Below are 22,782 nucleotides of genomic sequence, written 5' to 3' on the forward strand. Positions count from 1 at the left end.
TCCGCGATGGGTGGCTTCCAGCACATCTGCCACAGCAGCACTCCAGCACTCCTCTGCCTCATTAAACGCACAACCCTTGGCCCAGGGCGGGTTTCCCGGTAGGGATGTACCGTATGGACTGGCCATCAACAGCGCGCTACAAAGCTCCTGAGCAGCATGCAGACTGGGCGCAGTAATCTCCAGATAATAGAAACCTGTGAAGCCATGATAACACTATCTCCCTGGCCTCCTCTCCTTTGTTCTCAAATGGGAACTCACAGGATGTTTAATTATCAAGATCAGGCTGAATATGGAGAGATTACTCACCAGTGATTCTGGGTATAAACAGCTTCCTTTGCAGAATAATTTATTTTTTAAGAACTCCCCCCCACCCCGGCCCTTCTCCAAATTAATTTCCATCCCAGCCACGAGCCTTGGTAGAAAATCTTGCCGTAATCATTTTGAGCTGAATATTCTGAGTAATCAATCAAAGCAGTGGAACCAATTTTGAAACTGTCACTTTTAATTTTTCCAATAAAAAAATTGAGCATTTCACTCACAGTGCTGTTGTGATTCAAGCTCTTAAAACCTTCGCTACACCACATCAGCGCTTCGGAGACGTACTTGAAAAATCTGAAGAGCCGGCACAATTGCAGAGAAACAAAAACAGATTGATTTTTAGCAGTGAGAAGAAACCTGTTTCTTCATATGCCTTTAGACCCATCTCACAAAAGCTCTTCTTTCTTTCTTCCCTACTTTCCTCCTCTACAGAAATAACTAAAGAGCATTAGTAATTTCATACACGCAAAAGGCTGGCACTAATTAAAAAGTTGACACATTATTGAGAGCTTAATGCATAAATGCATGGCTAACGAAGGCCCAAAGAGCAGATCTGCGTGGTGCTGGGGTGGAGGAGAGGATTTCTTCAGCCTCTGGTGTGGGATGCCTGCGGACACATCAACAAGAGAAGCTGACCTGTCAGAGGAGACAGGAACGGCCTCTGTATAAAAGTGGCTGGAGAAATCCATCCTGGAAAGTACAGGTCTATTAAACTTACTAGTGATTGTGCTTTGTGTTCACGCTAAGTGTGGGCTGCGTTTCTGCTCAGCAAGGTGCCATCAAATTAGAGGCTTTGCAAGTCGTTCATCAAGCAAATGCTTTGGCTGTAGGAAAGTCAAAGGGAGTTTTGCCATTGCCCGCACCAGAGGCAGCATGTTCCTGCCTCCCCTGCAGAGCCTGTGCCAGCTATAGCCCATAAGCTGGCCTTCAGTCGTGTTTTTAAGAGGCTGATGGATGTGGATGAATTGTGCCCAGTCCTGACGTGTAGGAGAGGGAAAACAGCAAAAGCAGCAACAGTGCCCTCAAGTTGGGCCCCTCCACCATGTAGGAAAGGATCCTTCCTACAAACTGATACCTAAACTCTCTAGATTCAGGACCACTTCTGGTTTCACATTAATTTTACACCGAGATAAGCTTGCTAGCACAGGAACCAACCCATGCCAGCAGTTCAGAGCCGGCAAGGGCTGCCAGCCTTACTCTCCTGCCCACACCGCTGCCAGGCAGCCCCTCTGCACCCAGCGCTGACTGGCAGCTCTCCGCATGGCTCCCGCTTGCCGTTATCACGGCTTGCAAGACCTCGTCAGCGTGCTGCAGCAAGCATGTAATTAGCTGTGAGATGTCGGAGTGGCAGCAGAAGCTGATGGTGTCAATCAGCAGCCGCCTGTCTGCCTTCTACCAACACACCCCCGCCCTGAAGCTCCGGCTCTGTTATCTCTGTTTATTGTGTTTATCAAGGGCGCAGATTGGATTTGAAAGTTTTGAGGATGCGGAGAGCCCTGTGGCATCTGAGGAAGGAGATGAAACCTAAGAAACAGAGAAGTTAATATGGTTTCAGTTTGCAACAGAGCTTGGAAATGCCACTGATGCTTTATTCATCTGTTCTCCCCCTGGAGGACAACAGTAATCTGCTTTTTCCTCTCTCTATGCTCAATTTCCTTTACTGAAAGTTAAAAGGGACAGTGGCAAGTTTAATTTTGGAGACAGACCGTTTTTGTCTGCGCTTTTCATAATGCTTTTGGATTATTAAAATTCCTTTGAAACAGGATTTTTTAATTTATTTATTTTAAAGCAGTCCAATTTTCCCTTTCTATGCTGTTTCACTCCAACAATTTCTCTCTCCCAGGAAAACAGAAATGACTCCGATCTAGCCATTTTTATTGCAACCCTGGGCCTTTTTCCATCGGGTCTCAGCTGCTGGGGCAGGACTACCAATGCAAGGCAAGGGCAGAACTCAGCCCACAAGCAGGATGCAACCACAGTCCCCAAAACAAGCAGAAACAAGACCAAAGCCAAACGTTTAAACATGATGATCAGTTGTATTTTCAGTCCATTAATACACATTCATTTACCAGATACAAACAGTGGAAAGGAAAGCGATTATTAGCAGAAACAAGGATACAAAACTCAATTCCAGCAGCCTTCACAGAAGGGATATTCAGTGTTCACAACTGCACCGTCAGAAGGTAGAGACGCACGGAGGCCTGCACTCACACCTGAAGTGGAAGCTCTCCTTTTGTTGATCAGTTTAGCTAGAGACACGATTTCGAAAAAAAAAACCAAACCACCAACATTCCCAGAGCTGTGACTTTCAACATTTCTTCTCATTTCCCAAGTGTCAGGAAAGAGGCAAGTTGGAATTATTTACATGGAGATTTTATGAAAACACACTGAGAGGTTAAAAATAGAAAAATCACAAATACTGGAAACTACAACAAGAAAGCAGGCAGGGAAATGAAAAAAAAAAAAGAAACCCCAAGAGGATCATTGCATTCAGTGGTCGATGTACAGTTTGTGGGTCTGTTCTGCTTTGATCTACCTTAATTTTGCAAGCTTAACATGATTCATTGCCATGGCCTTACCCCCCTGGTTTAAACCTCGATTCTGCAAAGCTCCTGGTTTCAGCAGGATCTCAGCTTTGCAGAAGGGATTGCTTGTTTGAAACAATTTGCAGAACGAGTGCCACAAAATGTGAGAGTGTATTCACAGCTTGTGGGCCACCCAAGAGATGTCAACCTCTACCCATATACCTGGTCTGGAGACCACTCGCTCTCTTCACTTTGGCCACCACTGCATCCTACAGCCCAAGTCCTTTCTGCCAGAAAACCAGTGCAGCAGCTTTGCAGCTGATGGAGGTGTGTCAGTTTAGATCAGTGTGGATTTGGGTATTTACATTCGGCAGGAGAAGGAAATGGCATTAACTTAAAGGACCATTCAGACTTATTTCAGTGTCCCCACAAATGCAGCTTTGTGCACAGATAACAACCCCCTGACCGTCCTAACTACAAGTGCACAGAAGACTTGTTACACTGAAATAACAATACCAAACCACATCTGAGCTTGATTGTACACGGATGTTTCCTTGGAAGGAGTAAAGGTATTGTAAATTACTAATGTCAGGGTCCCAGCTAGGCAAAACCAGCACTGAGGTCTCCCCCAGGGACAGCACCAGGATTGCAAAATCATGTTGTGAAACCTGATCAAAAAGGAAAAGAGAGTGGGGTTTAATCCAGCAAAAGTCACATCAAGTCAGGTAACAAACTGAGACCAAGAGACCAGAAACTGAGCTGAGCACTTTGCATCTGCCATTGAGCACTGGAGTAGTTCTCCTACAAAGTATTTTTTAGTAAAGTTCTTATATATAATGACATTTTAGCTCTCATTTTTTTAAACCATGCGTTAACTTTACACTGAAACATTTATCCAGTTCAACATCTATACAACAAAATACATAATTTAAAATATCAAACTATTAAAAAGATACGGTAAAGAGTGTGAGTTCTCAAAGTGGCACGTGTTAAGGAATAAATTAAAGGGAAAAAACAAAAAGTGTTCTACTCAGGTTGAACTACAAAATAGAAGTCTGAGCCTGGGAGAAGTTCTCATTTCCTATAGTTCTAGCAAATAAATGCCACAAGAAACAGTTTGTGTTTCCAGGTTTGCTAGTGCTTGAATCCACATCACTTGTTACAGTACGGTATATTTGTAAGCGATCCTCTCCAGTTTGAAGGTATTAAAAATAAACCCACGCTGGTATTACGGACTAAGAAGTAGTGATTGTTCAGGTGCAGAAATTAATTCTCTCAAGTTGTTCAACCTCACAGGCTTCTTAATATAAGAAATAAACTTCCCGTTGACAGGACCCAAGGAGCCAGCTCTGAACAGCACATCCCGTGGGTGTGAACAAGAGTCCTGCCTTCACTGGAAATGGCTCCAGCCCCATCAGCTGCTTGGGGCGAGCAGTGCCGTATCCATGGGGGGATTTGGTAGTCCCATGAGCCCCTGGGGATGCAGGGCTCTCTGCACTGTGCCAAGGCTGCCTTGCACACCTTGCTTGCATTTAAACGTTACTAAATTCCTGGTATCAGGAATTTAGCACCAACACAGAGAAGGGATGTTCAGCGCGGCTCGTCCGTTCCCACCAAGAGAAACCTCCTCCCGGACAGAGAGCCAATGTGAGGCCTGTCTGCTACTTTAATAACGAAAGACCTTCTTAATTAGTACCTTCTTATACAGAATCAGTCAATGAAATCTCTCCTCTGTGGCTCTGCTGTGTCGCTTGGGACCAGCAGCCATCACATGGTGGGCTGAGTGTTGCAGAACCTGGGTGTTTTTTTCCCAAAGCAGCCTGGCAGAGGGGGACTTAACACTGGGGTTATGAAGCCCCAAGAGTTAGCTACCTACTACCTTAAAGACAATATAAGCATAATTTAACGATTACAAGAATCTTTGCTAATATCAGGACGGGGACAATAAGAGCACTTAGAAGATGACAGGAGTCTTGCACTTCTTCAAGGTTCACGTGTACGGGTGGTGGGGTTGAATGCTTCCCTTTCAACTATGAATACAGATCTGGGTGACTTATAATGATTCTCTGACAGGCTGTAATTGTTTAAAGTTAGCAGCTTTGTTCAAACTAAAACAGCTAAAAATATTATCAGGAGAGAAAAGCTCTGAACTTGCATGGACGTGAAATAACAAGACACCTTCGATCTTTCTTGATTGCAAACGGTTAGGACACATATTTCTCTGGTGCTGCAGGGGGTGACCCCAGGTCAATTTTTTTAACGGAACAAAAAAAAAAAATCAAGGGAACATACTTATCTGCTTACAACGTGCCAACTAAAAGCATCAACCCCCTGGACTGAAGATCATCACATAAAATGCTGCACATGCAATTCCAACAGGCTAACCAGACCACAGATGCACCGAGCAGAAAGGAGTGTAATTGGCAATTGCATCTACAAAACACAAGCGTAACACAGTGGAAATTGTAGGAAGGGGCTGAGACTTGGGCTGCCCTGGAGGAACATTTGGGGTTGCTGCTTACTCGGGTGATGCAGCAGGTGCCTGCTGGTGCCTGTTTATAGGTCTGAAGACACAGAAGACAATCAGCTAAAATGTGGTGCCAGCTATGTTTTGGGGATAGCTAGACGACCAGTATGATTCTTTTCCAGTTAAAAACAGGTGAGACTGTTGGAAGAGCCAGAAAAAGAAAAAATAAACTTGCTTGTGAACTAAAGTAAGTACCAGTTCACCTGGTCTTTTGAATGAGAGTTGGGTTAAACCCAGCTAGCGAAGGGACCCCTCTGGATGCAGAGGCAGCAGAGGAGCTCAGCCGCCCACTTCTCCAGATCCAACTCTCGTCAGGCATTTCCAACAGACTGACCTCGCAGTGTTTGACGCCGCTCTGTGGGGAAACACCTCTCCCGGGACTGCAGTTGGAGCTGGAAGCTGGACATGAAATCGGGAGACACGGCTCATTGCTGGATGGAGGATGGAGTAAAGACCCAGGACAGCACCCACCACACAAGGTCCCGACCCAGGAGCAGTAGTGTTTTGCCCAGGGATGCTGAATTGAACTGCTGCTTCACTGCACAGTGAGATGCTTTGGAAACTGTCTTACAGAAATGGAAAACAGGACTGGGCATCCTGAGTTTTACCTGTGTTTGGGAAGACAAGTCCTGCATGACTGAGCGCAAGACTGTAGCTGGTCTAAAAACCAAGCAGACCAGAGACAAGGCTTTGCTAACTGATCCCCTTCCCCCTTGCATTCATCCCATCTACAAAGCAACACATCAGCTCAGTTTGAGCATGGTGTCAGCTCTAGTTTAATGGTCTTTCCCTTCTTTTAAATAAAGAGGTAAGAGATGGAAAGGAAGGTCTACCTATGTACTGCAATAGAAATGCATGAATGGAGGACCAAGAGCACAGGGTTTAGTTTGGCCCACGCCGGCTTTTGAGTTTCTGTCCCATCACACGCAGTGCCTTGCTTTCCTTGAGCTCTGGAGATCTAAGGCTTGAGTTTAAACTTTGATCCTCTCCTGGAGAAAGTCTTCATGCACAGTTAGAACAAACTGACATGCTGTGTTTCCGTAAAGCCCAGCAAACTCCAGCGATTTCCAGCACCTCCAGCTCCCTTGAGGCTTCCCTTTGCCAAGACCTAGGCTGCACAAGGACTGCTGATTGCTCTAGCTGTGGTAAAAACAGTTGGGCTTTTTTCCCCCCAGACAGGAGAAGAGACCAAAATGCTGATTCTGATACAAGATTGTTAGTCCGTTTCCATTTAAGAAATGAAACACCGACGCTTGGCAAACTGTAGGACAGCCCAAAGGCAGCACCAAGCAGCACTTCCCGACAGCGCCGGAGCTGCATGACGTGCTCCAACAGCATACAAAGGGGTGAGATGGGGGGCTCCAGCGAGCCAAGGTGCAGATACCCGAAAGCCTTAGAAGCACACGCAGCCCACGACTCCTGCACAGCCACAGCAGGATCACAGTACGTACGCAACCACAATATACAGCTGGCAGTAGTAACAACATCGATTGGGATTTGTTTCCTGTCCTAGGAAGTGGCCTGCATCCCTTAAGTGCTCAGAACATGTCTTAAGAAGTAACTCCTTCAGAGGTTAAACTTCTCTTTTGCCATTATTTCCAAGTCTTTCTGCTCCTCTCCTTTGCTAGTGTCAATTTGCTTCAAGTTCCTCCACCAAAATCCTTAAGAAAGGCACATTAGGTTGGTGGAGATCTTTTTCGCCTCCCTTAGCAATAAAACGCTTTCCAAAATCTCAATATTGTTCATCAACTTCTCTCTAGAGAACCAGACTTTAAAACATAAAGCAATCTGCATCTTCTTAAGTCCAAACCTCCATGGGTACCATGGACTCCTTTGTTCCGACGGAGGGAAGTAAGTACTCTTCCTCCAGAAAACGAAAGGGGAATTGTACTAAAAACCCACGAATCTTTTTTAATTCCTCTGCTGCTTTCACAGGATCATCATTCGCTAATTTGGGCTTGTTGATGAAATCACGCAGTTGGGTTAAATTATTCACCTGGTCACTGGGTAGGCATCGAAAAACCTGATCAAAACAGAAAGAAGTAGTGACAGTTCAGTGTGGGGGAAATACTGCAATGCAGAGTTCCCAAGAAAGACCAAAACAGCTAATACAAATTCCCTGGGATGGGAGTTAATTAACAGCCCTGGAGAACGGGGAGGGAAGAGGTACGTGCGTATCTGTGATATGGCTGGAGGAGGCAGAGGGGAAGCTCCAAGGCTTTTTCTGATCACTGCAAAAGCTCATTAAAAACCCAGAAGTAAAATTTGCTTCTACTCCAGTTATGCTATGCCCAACTATAAGTGGTAAGTACATTGTGGCCATTCACCGGAGCTACAGATGATACAAATAAAAGGAGAAATCAGAACTGCTACCTTCTTGGGCTGCTGTCACACTTTGAGAATGCACAAACTCCAGTTTCTCGTTCACAGCTCTTGCATCTGATACTACTCATTCCTTCAAAGCCTCTCCGAAGGTCCAACCCCAGGAGCAGGACCTGCTGCCCTCACCCTCCCCGTGCTACTTCTCCCATTGGCATCTGCTGCTGCCACACAGGAACAAGGGAGGGGGAAGGCGCTGCGTTCCTCACCTTATCGAAGATGGTGGCATTGCGAGCTGCTGTAGAAATCCACACCTCCTTGAAGAATTTGTCGCAGACGGGATCCTGGTGTTCCGGACTGAGATCGGAGCCGCCAAGGACAACCCTGAGAAGACAAAGGGATTGATGCTCATGGAGGCTGAAGCACCAGGTGCTCCCCTTCTTGAGAAATGCCAAGGGAAGAAAAGGTTTCCTTGGGACTTGCTAAACCCTGCATGCTCCCAGTGCCCTCCTGCTCCTGTCCCCTGCAATAGTCTGCCAGCCATAACGCTGCTCGATTTTCTCCTTTTTTTTTTTTTCCATGCAGTAACTGTCCAGATGGGAAACTGGGCGGGGGGGGGGGGGGGGGGGGGGGGAGAAAAAAAAAAGGTCTTAAATTAAAAATGGCTGTGTTGTGGGCCAGATGGCTGCTCTGAGTGAAGAAACTTCCATTAACAAGAGACACCACCACCCAAAATTGAGAGAGTGTGAAAACAGGATCTGGAGGCAAAATATCACTGTCTTGTTTATGAGCTCTGGTAGTGAAACCCTGGAGCAAAACAATTTGTAAGTCAAGCTGCCAAGCTGAGGACAGGAGCAGCGTGAGAAAGGCTAATGCCAGTGAAACAGCAGCAAAACTCTGCGTTAAATCCAGGCCAGGCAATGCTAAACCTGAGCAGGCAGCAGCAGCCCCATTGGTTTGAAAGGCTGCAGGCAGGCGTAAGCCTGAGCAAGCCCTGCCTGCGTCCTCCTCGCTGCCCGCACTCGCCAGCCCTGTGTGTCCCACCTGAAGCACCGCAGCCGGAGGGACTGGGCAAACTTCCCGGCGCTGTAGTCCTCCCCATCCATCACGGAGGGGACGGTCTCGGTGTCCTGCACGATGATGGCCATCTCGCTGTCCCGCTTCCCCAGCATGCTGCGGTCATTGATGTTGGCAGAGCCTGGCGAGGAGGAGAATGAAGCACTGGCAACGCATCACCTGCCGTGTGAGATGCTCCTGCACGTACTCCATCACCACTCACTCCCCGCCCTGCCCCAGGCCCTCTGCATCCCTCATCTCCATGGGGACCATCTACAGTTTCGCTAGGTAAAACCCTGACCAGAGGGTTTCCTTATGGAAACACAGACTCTGAGAGCCAGGATATGGGGGAAGGAAAAAAAAAAAACCAAGAACAGCCCTACTTTTGGCAGGCTTCAAAAGCTCCAGGCTTGGAAGAAGGTTAAATCATAGCCATAGCCCCCCTGTTCAGAAGTTTACTCTCTCCATAACTTCCTAGATGTTTTTGCTGAAGGATGCCACAGCTTCCAAAGGTCTTAACTGCATTTGGTTTGGATACCAAGTTACCTGACGCAGGATGGGCTCCACGGGTAAATCCTGCTCTTATCTTTAGTAGTATAAAGAGGGGAAGCTTTTCATTTGCATTTAAAAGGTGGGGTTTTTTGGGAGGGGGATCTAGGAAGAAGGACGTCATCTCCTCACTGTGGGTAACCGACACCCAGACCCTCCTGTCCTGCCAGAACCACACTTCTGTGTCCACAGACACAAGAGCTGAGGCACCGTCTCTGCTAACACAGCAAGGCAGCAGCAGACCCCAGGGATCCGGGGAACCTTCCGACCACAGGGGATGCTTCTTCTCTACTCCTTGCCCTGTGCTTGCTGCAGCACCACTGCAGGCTGCGTAAAACCCAAACCCCAGAAAGGAGAGGGGTGCTTTCCAGAGGGGTGCAGGGGGGATGCCTCCCTGGGCGCTGGGACCCACGGGTGTCCTGTGCACAGCTCCTCGCTCACACCCTGGGAAATAACCCCTTCAGTCCCCAGTAAAGCTGCTGGAGGGCAGCAGACATCTCCCCCTCCCCGTTGTGTTTCTACTGCATGGCTCTGGCTGTGCCCTTCAGGGGGCGGGGGTCCCTCTCCAAAATGCACCATCCTGCTCATATAAGGGTTTGGGCTCATGTGGCGGCTCCAGCCCTGACTCTGTCCCACGCAGCCATCAGAAGGCGAGGGATGGGGGACAGCATGGTGCTTGTTGGCTCCAAGGGAACAGCAAGATGCAGCCAGCAATAGGAGTCATCGGGTCATTGACCCACAGAAATGACTTAAACAACAACAAAAATCTCCAGACACAGCTCCCAGCTCCAAGAGAGACCCCCAGGCACTGGTTAACCATTCAGCCTTCCCTGTGACTGAATTAATTCGAGGGGAGCTAACACCTCCAGAGGAAAAAAGAGCCAACCCCCTCACTGTCTTTTCACCTTCCTTTCCCCGCACAGTGACTTCATTAGCATTTTATTTCCACACACTGTCTCTTTCCTGGGTGAAAAAGGGATGACACTGGCTTCCCATCACCTCATCAGCCAGCACGGATGCACATGCTGTATAAAAATCCATCCTCAGGCCCATAGGTACAGAAAACAGAAATTAAGAGCTGTCTTAGGCCCCCAGACCACCACAGTTGCAACAATTACAGCTCCTGCTGTAACGTTAAAACCACCTCTGGGCTCCTTTGCATACTGGAGACAGGATCTGACCCCTGAGAGGGTAACAGAGAGGCAAACCTAACCACAGGTCATTCCAGACTACAGGCTGAACTGCTGCTTTGAAGGAGGGGAGTATTTTGAGTCTTGCAAAATCCGGTATTAAGTTATTCTTTGGCAAAACTTTCCCTGCTGATATAAGAGATCGAAAAGGGTTTCTTTAAAGAAACAGGCTAAAATTCTGCTTTTCTGCTGTGATGTAGAACTCTGAGCCTCAATTCTCTTGTCTTTGCTTTGTGATCTCATAATAAATATGGTAAGAGAATCGGATGAAATGATATCTATTACTCGTCATAACATATTTCCCCTTTCTTAGGAAATGGAGCTGATAAATGACACATGTTGTCCAAACCCTCCAAATTTTACAGCACATTCTGTTCTTTAAGGAACAGATGACAAGTCTCACAAGTCTTCCTGCTAGAGCAGAGTTTGATACAAGACAGATGGACAATATTCCCTGCACTGGGATTCTTCTCACTGTTACACAGAGATTTAAAACCATTTTAGGAAAACAAATTAAATGACAGCCCTTCAAATCCTTTCCTCCCTCCTACCTACCCTCCTGAATTTATGAGTTTGGTTTTTTTGTGGGTTTGTTTTGTTTTTTGTTTTTTTTTTTTTAAAAAGCAAAATATTTCCCAAGAAAGAAATCACAACATAGAAAAGCACACAGCACCACAGCCTGCACTGAGTACAGGGCAGAGAAGCGAAGGGACTAATCCAGATAGAATTGAGTGGTCCAAACCCCTCCCGCAAGCCCCCTGCTCACCGATTATAACTGTGTTGTCATCAGCAATCAGCAGCTTGCTGTGAACGTAGATGAGCTCTGTGACTAGTTTTCCTTCCAACTCTGCATATGTTCGAAGTCCACAGAATGATATGTAGTTTATCCATTTATCTCCAACTGAAAATTAAAAGAGAACAAAACTGATGGGATGAGGGAGGTGGAAAGGAGAAGAAAGAGAAAAGATGCTCTTTATATAAAAACCCATATGAATAACAGTTCACTTTTGACTTTTAAAAAAAGTAATAAACAAACAGATAATGGAAATAAGTTTCTTTAAAAATAGACTTTAAAAGCTGCCTGTGGACTCTTTGTGCTGCTCTGATGCACTGCCTTGCATAGATACTTCCACTTTGTGAGAAATGATCCCAGTCTCCCTTGCGCAGCACGCAAGTGCTCATAATTGATCTGAATGTCTTAAAATAACTGGACTATGCAACTGCTCTTCTGCACATCCTGCAGAGAGGAGGCTGGAAGCAGGTGTTTTGTCCATACACAGTATGGAAAATACGTCCTAATGCGCTTGTCTGCAGTTCAGACTTAAACAAAGACCTAGAATGAATGAGGCATTATGTACGCCCCCAGTATTTGTGAAACGTGGGTTTTCATGGTGCGGAGCAAATTCAAGCAGGCATCCTCATGGCAAGGAAGCAGCTCAGAAACAGTGTCCTGCTTAGGCAGGTTTTTCCTCTCCGCGTGTGACCACTGCCAGAAACAAACCCAGGGTGGGATTCACAGGGGAGGCTGAGGGCTCATCGCTCCCAGAAGCGTGACCCTGCTCGGGACATTTTCCAAATAACACGATCCCGAGCAGCTGCAACCGCGCCGTGCTCCTCCCTGGGGTCCTCCCCTCCTCCGGATCAGGGCTGCATCCAAGCGTGAAGTCTGACAACTGGCCACAGCTCATGTGACCCGACAGACCTTGCCACGGGATGACGGCAGAGGAGGAGGTCGCTCACCAACCCATAGCACACGCTGCTGAGAGATGCCCCAGCCCACGCCTGAACCCCTCAGCCACAGCAAGCCCATGTTAATGACAAGCTGGAGAATCTGGTTTATGTATTATAGATGTATCCATTGAACAGCAGCACCCTGAGAGCAAGCAACACAGGGGAAGTGGAATAAAGCTCCTACCCTCTGTCTTCAGCTGGCCCAGGATTGAGTTTTCTCCACGGCACATGGTCCTGGAAAGAAGGTAGGCAGCCGTCAGCACCACCGCCACTCGAGGCAACGGCATATGCTGAAGCAGAAACGGGCGAGGTAAATTGCAAACACAATTGCCTTTTAAATACCCCATGCAAGCAGAACAAAACACGGTGCTTCCAGAGCATACATTTTTCCCAAACGACTGTTGATATAGCAAGGACTGCTCATTTCCTAAAGGAGCTTGTACCATCCACCCAGGAGCGGGGGAGCGTTTTTGCCTTCTAGAGAACACCACAATGATGATAAACATGTTAAAAACAGGTCTGCTACCGTCTGTGCCACAGGTCTTGATGTGAAATCACATCAAGAAGAAATGTCAACACGTGCAGAACACCAGGTCAGGGAGTTTGTGTGATTATGGCTGGACTGGAAAAGCCACGGTTGGTGTCTCATTCAAAAAAAAAAAACAACCCATGGGCAATTACTCAAGACCTATGGTTGCCCTTGCAGAAGGGCCTGGTTAGGGACACATGCTGCTTTCCTTCTGCTCGTGTCTCCTGCCCTGCTTGTCCTTCTGGAAGTGCAGTAGGACACCCCTGCAGTCCAGCAGACAAGGGAGATTTCACTCTGGAGATAGCAGTAGTCCCTGCAGACTGACCGCACCTTGGCCATACCGTAAGCCAGCTTTCCAGTAAAACCATCTTGCCTTGGGCCATTTTGCCTCCCTCTACATCCTGCTCCCAGCTCAGGGCTCCCAGCACCACTGTGTTTCAGTCCTTCCCATGAGACCTGCTGGGTTGCAAGTGTCCCCCAAAAACATCCATCCCGGAGCAGGGGAATCACACTGGGAAGGATGTCATTGCCTTCACAGGGCCAATGGGCAGAGCCAGGTGAAGTACTGGCCAAAAAGGCAGATTTGGAGGCAAATCCCAGCTAACAAACCCGCAGGGCTGCCGCTGCCTCCCGGCCGCAGCGGCGATGGGGATGCTGCCAGGAGGAACCACAGTAAAAACCGTGGTAAGTGCCTAAATGGGACTGTGACCATCAAGCGGGAGAGTAAGTCCTGATCTGATAAGCTAGAAGGAAAGAGAATGCACCTGGCAGTGTTACACTGCATGAAGGGAGCGGCTCACGAGCCAGGAATTGGGGGGTTTGTGTAAGGGATCGGGGGACCCACCGTGCCAGGGCAGAGGCAGGGAGCTCACCGCAGAGAGCGCCGGGCTCACCCGCCGCACTCTCCCGCTCGGCTAGCATCGCCTCACCTCCTGCTGCACATCCTGAGGCTCAAGTACTAATTGAAAGCTACCCAAACAGTTTTCTTCTCCTTTTCCAAAGGAGATAATGGCAGCTGGAGCCTTGGGCACCACCGGCAGCAGGTGGAGGTGAGCGGGGAGGTCTCTGACAGCCCTGCCCGTGGCGGGGCTGCCTGCGGTACCTGTAGTTGAAGTGCATTATGGCCTGCAGCGCGTTCCCCCCGCCGGTCGAAATGTCTCCTTCAAACCCAGGCAGCAGCGGGATCACCACATATACTCGGAAACGCTTGTTTTCCCTGAAACGATAGTTTGGGGGAATATTAGCCTGCAAATGTTACAGCTTCACACAAGGTGAAGTCCCCTCAGTTTCACTTCCCCTGTCCTGACCAAGTTGGCTTCCATCCAAGGCTACTACACAAATTTTAAGAGAGAAAAGTGTGAAGCATATTCCCAGTTTCAAGTCTTCATCACCTGTCATCAGTACTTCAGTGAGTGCTCAGACCTTCAGGAGGAGAAGGATAACTTACTCTCAGCAGACGACAAAAGAAGCTAAAGGAAAAGAAACACATTTTCACTGAAGTTCAAGGGCAAGCTGACTATTTTACAGACTGTGTCTGTCACTATAGAAGTTTGTTTGAGCACCCAATAGCCCAGTCACACTGATACTGGTGCAGACTGGTGTGTATGACTGCCTGGCAGAGCACAGCAAAGATTACAGAACTATCACAGGCACAAAACCAAAATCTAACCTGACGTTCCCCCTACATACTTGTTTTTAGAAGTCAGAAACGTGACAAAAGGTGGGAAAAGCTCAGGGCACAAACCAGACCTTGATCATTCAAGGAAGGCAAGCATTTCACTGATACATCACAACCCACAAAAACTCAGTTCCAGAGTTCCCCCAAACTATACTGCGCCCTAACCGTGATCCAATTCAGGACAAAAGCTACTATTGCGACATTGCCTGGGGCTTTTCTTAAAGCCCACCTTTGGGTTTTCTTTGCTGACGCAAGTCAGATGCATCTGCTCTGCCAGTGCCTTCCAGGCACCCCTGGGTGTTGGCAATCCCCTGCCCTGCACCCCGGAGAAGGAGGAGGAGGAGGATGCTCCATTCAAGGGTGCTGCCACTAGATGGCAAACGCAGTTTAATCAGGACAAAACCATTTCAGGAGCAGCCTGAAAATGAGTCAGTCTGCAGTTTTTGTAAAAGTATTCCTTCCTCGGGCAAGTCGTCCCTGTGAATTTAAGGGCAGAGGAATCATGAAGCACTGGGGTCTCGTCCGAGCTGGAAGGGAGACAGTGAGGACCTGCATTTCTTTAATTTCAACCAGCGCTTCCTTATACCTGTGCTATGCACTGTAAACTAGCTTTAGTTTGTCAGACCTCAGAAACAGTTAATGAGGTCTTACCCATACACCACAAGAGACTTTGAAACAAGCCTGTTTGTATCATGAAAAGGATCTACTAACAAAAGCAGCTTGTTTGTCTAAGCCCAGTGCTTATTAAACTAGTTAGAGAGCCACCCATGAAAAAAGAGAGGAAACCAAAAAAAGAACATTATTAATTACAACAGTAGAAAATATTTAGTCTAGAAGAGTGAGAAGAGTACAAGCTTAACTAAAGACCTTAATTTATAATTAAACATCTGTGTCATCTACACTGTTTTCCTGGGGCAGTTTGGAACATAAGCATTATGATACAAACCATTTAGGTCTGAATTTACTTTTAATCTTAGGCAATGCCAAGCACTCTGGAGCGTGGAGAATTTGAATCTTATATTCAGTTAGGAATCACTGACATTAAGCTGGCACAATATTGGCATAAAATTGGAGTAATACAAAAGTGAGCATCACATCTGAAAATGGGTCACTGAAGAATTTGTGCGACTCCTTTTTGTGCTAGACTTTTTGATATCTGGACATAACGACACCCGTTACATAAACTTTATATAACAGAAAAATCTTAACGGATTAGCTGGAGAATTTGTTGCTACCTCAGTAGCACTGGTAAAAGCAGGCAACTGATCCAAAGGGCCTGTGGCAATCAGTTCCCAAAGGCAGGAAAGGCAATCCAGAGCTGCTTTCCAAGGGGACACCGCACAGAGATGCCACATCTGGCCGCCTGCGAGCCTTGATGTTGTAACGCAAACACCAGCAACGCCAATTCCAACAGCACTAGCACCACTTTTCATTTACCCCGGGTGAGAAAATCCACCCCATCTTTTCATCCTTAGCTCATTTCAATTATTTGTGCTATACATTGCAGCTCACAGATTACCAGCAACTCCACCCTGTTACTCTGCCCTGTTGTTAATGGCGTAGCAGATAACACCCATGCTCTCCCGGTTTGAATAGTGCTCCTCTTTCCACAGAGGAGCATGTCAGTTCCTGCAGCCTTGCAGACACTGCTCGTACCCCAGTGTCTGTCTGTCTCGGGTCAGCCGCCCTCACCCAAGTGGGAATTTCCAAGCTCAAGTGCTAAAGAGAGAGAAATTTCTGTGACTCCAGCAAGAGCACCTCTAGGAAAGCAGCCCCTACATAGCTCTTGACAACTACAATATGGAAAAAATAATCATTGCAAGAAACTTCTCCAGGCATGGCAAAAAAGCACGAGGGATGAAAGGAAGAAGATTAGCAAGTTTTCTGTACATCAGCCCAGCAAGACCAGGATACAGTTTTAGAATATGACATATACGTATCTTAAAGACTCCAGGAGAGCAACCTTAGGCAAGCTCTCCAGAATCAAAGCAAAGACAAGCCACTATCTGTGGTATTAATGTTAACATGAGATTAGTTGTGCTGAAGTAGGAATGTTCTAAAACATGGTTAGGTTTGATCCATCCAGGAACAAAGGATGGTCCCCTTGCAACGGCTGGAGGTTGTAAATACCCTCCAGCACTTACCAGAAAAAGTTGTTCAAACAATAGCTGAACCCTGCGGTCAAATCCTTGAAACATGTTTGCTTGACCTATTTGAAGCCAATCCTCTCTATAAATAATTTAAATAAACCACAAATCCTAGTTCAACCTTCTCACACATTAACATGCCTTACCACACAGTTCAAGACTGGTTGGTTATGTAGCAAAGGTGTCACTGAACCAGAGTATAAAAACTTGCTTTTAAACAAGTTCCATAGTTAAAAACACATTTGCATCAAGGTAAGTCCAGAAAATCACTTTCTGGCTGTAAAGAAACCACTGAAGAGTCTCATTGCTGCAAACACAAGCAGATGTTTGGCCACATCAGTTCTGTGTTGGAAAAGCTATTGTACAGCTGTGTCCATTAAGATATTATTTCACACCACACCATATAAATGCACCTGGAAGACTTTCATTGCTTTGTTAAGAACAGGTTACCTGTGAGCTTTAAGAATCCTCTGAGCAATTGCATCGCCGATCTTGTTCCAGACAACTTTGTCATCAGCACAGCTAATAAAAAACTGGTTCTGCAGGAAAAGCAAGCAAAGCTACTGTCAGACACTGTCAGCAACGAACAAAAAACATTTGCATGCTTTATTTCAGACCAAGAGCAACTAAAGATAGCTGGTTTGTGTGCCATTTGAGATGATGCTTTTTTAATTATTATTATTATTAAATGATGTGTGTGTCTGCGCTTGCTTAGGGAATGAATTATTAATCACACTCCTTAGAATGTTCACATAAAGAACGTCCTAACAAGTGGCTAAAAAAAGGTAAAAAAAAAGAGGAGAACAAGCATTTCCATTCAGCCAGGGCTGAGAGTCTCTCCGACACGGGAGATTCCTGCAGCTCCAGGCTGTACAGATGCAAGACCAGCCCTGTGAGATGGAGGGTTTGAGCATGCACAGGGGATGCTGCAAAGCCATGGAGGGGACAGGAAAACTGTTATTCAGGTCCTGGAAGCTGCTGGCAATTTTGCAAAGATGCTCATAAACGAGAGGTCTACTTTTGCAGTCAGAAAGCTGTCAGCCCCTGGAAACAGCCCCAAAAATTCAGAGCAGATTCTGTATTAATATCCATATGATGATCCTTTTGGGTCCCTTCCAACTTGACATATTCTATGGTATGTAACTAAATTCATAAAAAATTAAGACCAAACCTCAAGAGGAAGAACTGCCCTGATGGCTGCGAGCCATGCCCAGAGCACCAGGACGCTCCTGCTTTCCCTCACTGCCACTCACTTCTATATATATGTAGTGCTTGCTGTTTTCTATCACGCTGACGTAGGCATTGTGGATGGACTCCTCGTGGTATTTAATGCCCGCGGACCAGTCAGCAGCAGAACGGATCACCTGGAAAGAGAGAGATTAACACCTTCAGCTCTCTCCCACCCAGGACAGCACAGCATTGTAACTGAATTATTTAAGAGGCAACGCTCTTCCCTGGCACCGTTTGCCTGTCAGGATTTCACTATGTAAGGTAATATGTGCAACACTCACCATTTATACTACATTTGTAATAAGGAGAAAGGATGCTCAAAAACAGTAGTAATGTTTAATAATGTTCTGATTAAAAAACATAAGTGCCTTGTCCCATTAGCACCCTCTCCCACCTGAGCAGTTTTAGATGTGATAGAAGCAGCACAAAAGTTCTGTTCTTGCTTAAGGTCTTATGATAAACTGCTTTTAAAACAACCTAAGTTTCCAAGCTTTAGGGGTGCACATCCAATCAGTGATCTCCTCTCTAGCAATATTTAAAGCTGGTGTCAAGCCAAGGTAATGTGTTTTTCCCACAAACAGGTGGTACACGATTTTATACAGTCAGTCTGATAATGCGGGCCATGTCTTTGTCCTGAGCACTTGAGGTCATTTACTTCTGCCAAGTTCTTGCATAAGCCATCTGAATTGTGATGATACAACTTTTAAAATTCATAGCAGTTCAGCTGCCCACACTTATTTAATAATTTTTACTGGAAATCCACATTTAAAGTAGATACCGCCATCCCTGGGGCACGTTCTTCCCCTGCCTCCTGCAGCTCTTGTGCAAGAAAGCCAAACCACTACAAGAAACAACCTTTGTTCATGCTCTTGGCCAGGCCCCACAGCAGATAGCTTCCCAGCCCCGACAGCCAGAGATGCTGCCACATCTCCCACTCTGCTTTGAGTCAAGAAGCAACCACACTATGCCCTAAGTGACATTTTCCTAGATGGAAATGCAGTTTTTAATTAAGTGTTGGCAGGGTATGTGCTCAGGGGAAATAATTACTCATGATTAGCCTCTGTCTTTAAACATTGTCAAGACAAAAAATTGAAACAATAGCCTTAAAATATCTCAATACAGCCATTTACCAGCACTCAGGACCAGTCACACACAGGACAAGATCCAAATTCTGAGGATCTGTGAAATGTGTGTGTCAGTATGTGCAAAATCCTGATCTCTTTCAGGGCTCAACAATTTTCCCTGGAAATCCCTCCCATGGATTTATTTGAATCCTCCATGTCCAGCTTGTGCTTTGCTCCATGTTACTCTCCCTGTACCCCCTGACCCTGAGCTTTGCTGTCACATTGTCATCTCCATCCACCATCAAAGCAGGCTGCTGGCCATGGCATAGCTGAGGACTTTTGAGAGCTAATTACCAGTAGTATACCAGCAGATAAGGATTTGGATCTTTGGTCCAGATGCTGCATGTCTGAACCAAACCAATCCTCTCATCTCCAGAGCATCTCTGGAGGTGGCACTGAAGGGCACTGCTGTTAAATAGCGCACAACTCCTGAGCTAATTCCTTCCCGTGGACAGAAGCAGCCCTCTCTCACAGGTCACCAAAAAAGAGATCTTGCAACTCTCCTACCTGGCTGCTCTCTTGGCCAACAGGAGCGAGCACTCTGCAGCCTCCCAGACTGAACGCTGGGGTCACAGATGCTTGACAGAGGGAGCCAGCCTGAACGCAAGGGCCATCACAGACTTCACTGGTCCCAAACAGCCACCCTTTGCTTGCACAAACCTCGGTGAGGCAATGCTGTTCATGCCCATGGGGTTTTAACCACCCATTTGCTTTGCAAAGCCAACACTGCGTGCTCCCACACACCCCAGGCTGGGCATTGCCGAAACCCCACCGAGCACCACGGCAGATAGAGCTTCTGAACAAAATTCCAGCATTTGCATTAACAAGGACAGAAAAAAAGTTTTTCTGGGTAGAAATCACACTAATTCTTCCATACACACATCTTAGGCTGCAGCCTGGGCAGGACCTCAAAACCCTTCCACCTTCACTGTCAGAGCCGGTGGCCCACGCTGCCCCTTCCCTGCCTTTTGTCCTGCTTTGATGAAAACCTGGGGCCACAAAGCATGTGTCTGTGGGCTGGGGACCTCCAGCAAATACAATCTGGAATTGCACTTCAGAAAGCTGCAGACTGCAGCTTCCTAGTGTACAAAGTACTGATATTTAATCCTTTTTTTTTTTTTTTTTTTGCTAGTTAACTTTGTCCACACTCTAAAGAGCCGCTTCTCTTTTCAAGATAAGCTGCTGAGCCCTGCACGAAACAAAGTAACTTCCACACCCTCATTTACAGCAGCAATAGCTGAAACTGCTGGGGATGAGGAATAAATATCCTTTTCTAAATCAGGAGCTTGACAGCACCAAAGCCCCTCACTTTGAAAAACAACTTTACTACCAGGAGACGAGTTTATTCCAAACCAGGATGCCACCTGATGCAACAGAGCCATCACTCAGGACCATCCCTTTCCAGCACATCATCCACCTGCCCTTCCCTGCCCTCCTCTTCACCCCTTCACACATCAGCACCCCAGCTCCCTCTGCACACCAGGCTGCCCGCTGTTAGAGGCCCGTCATCCCCCTGCTCTTGTCCCATGACAACATGTCATGGCTCATCCTAAAAAGCTGGCTCAGCATCACCCAAAGAGCTTATGTCAGGTACAACCTCAAATCCATGTCTGGAGGGAAAAAGAGGCGTCAGAAGATGCTAGCTGGGGCAGCAGAACGGGTGTAGGGTGTTCTAGCTTGGACCTCCTCAACATGAAGTTGTTTTTAACCTGGATCACTTTGGTGGCCAGCACCAATCACGGCACAGCTCCGCAGTCACGGTGACAGGCAAGGAGGTGGCAGGACAAGGGCACCAACATTGGTGGCTCTGCAGCCACCAAGGGCAGCATCGCATGGATGGGGCACACGCCCCGAGGAAATGGAGCTGTGGCTGTGGCACTCAAAGACAAATACACACCTTGAAGCTTCCTACACAGGCCTTCCCTCTTCACTGGTGTTTCATCTCACACTTCTGGACATCTCTACTTTCCTGTCAAGGTACTCAAAGTAAGCTGGTTCCAACCCAACCTATTTTCCAAGGGAAAAAAGGCCACATGCTGCCCAGCACAGCTCATACCAACCAGAGCTGGTGTCTCCATGCTCCTTCCCTCTCCTCTCCCTCAAGGCTCTCAATAGCAGCACTCAGTGCTGTGCCAGACTTGTCATCCCTTTAACTTCTTTAACCAATACAACAGTAATAAATTTGATGTTTGTTATGGACTAATGCATAAACCCTGAACAATGCAAGCTCTCATGCAGACTTCAAAGAGGTAAGGGCATTAGCCATTGCCAGAGCATTAAATTTTCATTGCATTTACATCAGAAACTGGATATTGCCTCACCACGTCAAATCTTCTGCAGCGCTGGCTTTGGCTGATAACTGCAAACTCTGGAATGGAAATAGAGAGCTGGAAAAAAAACTGACACTGCCTTTGGCAGACGGCTATTTGACTCTTGCAAAAAAAATCAATGCGCAATCACATTGCTATTGCGAGCAAAGCCCAAAAGTTCAAACGAAAGAGGATGAGAGACCATGTCTAACCAACCCGCGGAGCTGACAGGCTCCCTTCCTCCTTCCCTGCCTGTACCTCCACATCATTTCCCATGCATGCTGCATTCATCCTCCCTGCCCAGGGGAAAGCCCCTGTCAGTGCTGCTTCTGCTGTCCCCACCCTCCCGAAAACACTTTCCTGCTCCTCTCCTCTGACAAAGGAGAGCAAAACCAGATGGTAAAACGAGGTCAAAATCTGCTGCTAACAGGTCAGTGGCTCGGGCTTGCAGCAACCATGCAATCCCCACAGATCCTTTGTGTTTTCCCTTCCTCTGATCTGCCCACAATTGAAGACAGATTTGCAAACAAGTTCAGAAAGAAAACTGGCAGCCAGACCTTCTTCAACCACCCCACAGCCAAGGACAGTCACTGGGTCCTGGGTTTTACCTCGGGGCAGTAACTTCTGCCTATAAAGTCCCTACACAGCACCAAAATGGGGATAACAAGGGTCTGGCTGTTGGGCAGCCAAAGGATTCAGTATCAGGAACTACAACAATATTGCTCTAGTTTTTCTGGATAAAAAAATTAGTGAAAGTTTTAGTGTATCCGTGTATTTCTGTGCTAGACTGTACCACTGAAAGGAGACATGAGCACCTGCAACCCTCTGGTCCAAAACGAATATATTTGGCAGGCAAAAGGTTGATATTCCCGTGACTGCAGGAAAGGAGAAGCCACACAGGGTCAACCCGATGCACACCCCAGGAGCTCCAGAAAAAGGCCAGTGGGAGGAGGCGGGGTTCAGAGCCAGGCTGCAGGTGTCCTCCACTCTCTCCATCTCCTGCAGCAGCCAAATCTGAAACCATCATCAGGAGGAGAGCCTGAGCCACTCGCTGACCCACAGCAGAAACTTCAGGGATGCTCAGGGGGGATGCTCAGGGCACTTGTGCCACCCAGGGACTGATGAAAACCAGGCCAGCATCAGCATCTTGCCTCTGTGCCCAGCAAGATCATGGAGCTGATCTTCCTGGAAATTGTGCTAGGGCACATGGAAAATAAGGAGGTGGGTGATTGCTGACAGCCAACATGGCTTCACTAAGGGCAAATCGTGTCTGACAGATCTGGTGGCCTTCTACACCAGGATTACAGCATTGGTGGATAAGGGAAGAGCAACTGACGTCATCTACCTGGACTTGTGCAAAGCATCATGCTGGTCTAAATTGGAGAGACATGGATTTGATGGATGGACCGCTCAGTGGATAAGGAATTGGCTGGATGGTCGCACTCAAAGAGTTGTGGTCAACAGCTCGATGTTCAAGTGGAGAGAGCAGTGACGAGTGGCGTTCTTCAGGGGTTGGTGTTGGGACCAGTGCTGTTCAACATCTTTGTTGG

At 47.1% G+C, this 22,782-nt stretch overlaps 1 protein-coding gene across 4 annotated transcripts in view; it reads right to left on the reverse strand.

The window, feature by feature from the left end:
• Nucleotides 1–1,736: 1,736 nt before the first annotated feature.
• PLD1 (phospholipase D1) overlaps nucleotides 1,737–22,782 on the reverse strand; it is a 68,489-nt gene continuing 47,443 nt past the window's right edge. For 3 of the 4 annotated variants that reach the window (XM_074878508.1, XM_074878511.1, XM_074878509.1), the window contains 8 exons: nucleotides 17,823–17,933; nucleotides 17,020–17,108; nucleotides 13,847–13,960; nucleotides 12,400–12,449; nucleotides 11,251–11,385; nucleotides 8,734–8,887; nucleotides 7,959–8,073; nucleotides 2,335–7,393 (listed from right to left, as the gene is read on the reverse strand). In XM_074878508.1, coding sequence (XP_074734609.1) covers nucleotides 7,169–7,393; nucleotides 7,959–8,073; nucleotides 8,734–8,887; nucleotides 11,251–11,385; nucleotides 12,400–12,449; nucleotides 13,847–13,960; nucleotides 17,020–17,108; nucleotides 17,823–17,933 — 993 coding nt within the window. In that variant the 3' untranslated portion in view covers nucleotides 2,335–7,168. Of the gene's footprint in view, nucleotides 1,843–2,334; nucleotides 7,394–7,958; nucleotides 8,074–8,733; nucleotides 8,888–11,250; nucleotides 11,386–12,399; nucleotides 12,450–13,846; nucleotides 13,961–17,019; nucleotides 17,109–17,822; nucleotides 17,934–22,782 lie in introns of those variants that run through there. The other variant, XM_074878510.1, reaches the window with a different exon arrangement.

The sequence above is a fragment of the Strix uralensis genome, chromosome 9 (assembly GCF_047716275.1).
Source record: "Strix uralensis isolate ZFMK-TIS-50842 chromosome 9, bStrUra1, whole genome shotgun sequence".
Classification (NCBI taxonomy): domain Eukaryota; kingdom Metazoa; phylum Chordata; class Aves; order Strigiformes; family Strigidae; genus Strix; species Strix uralensis.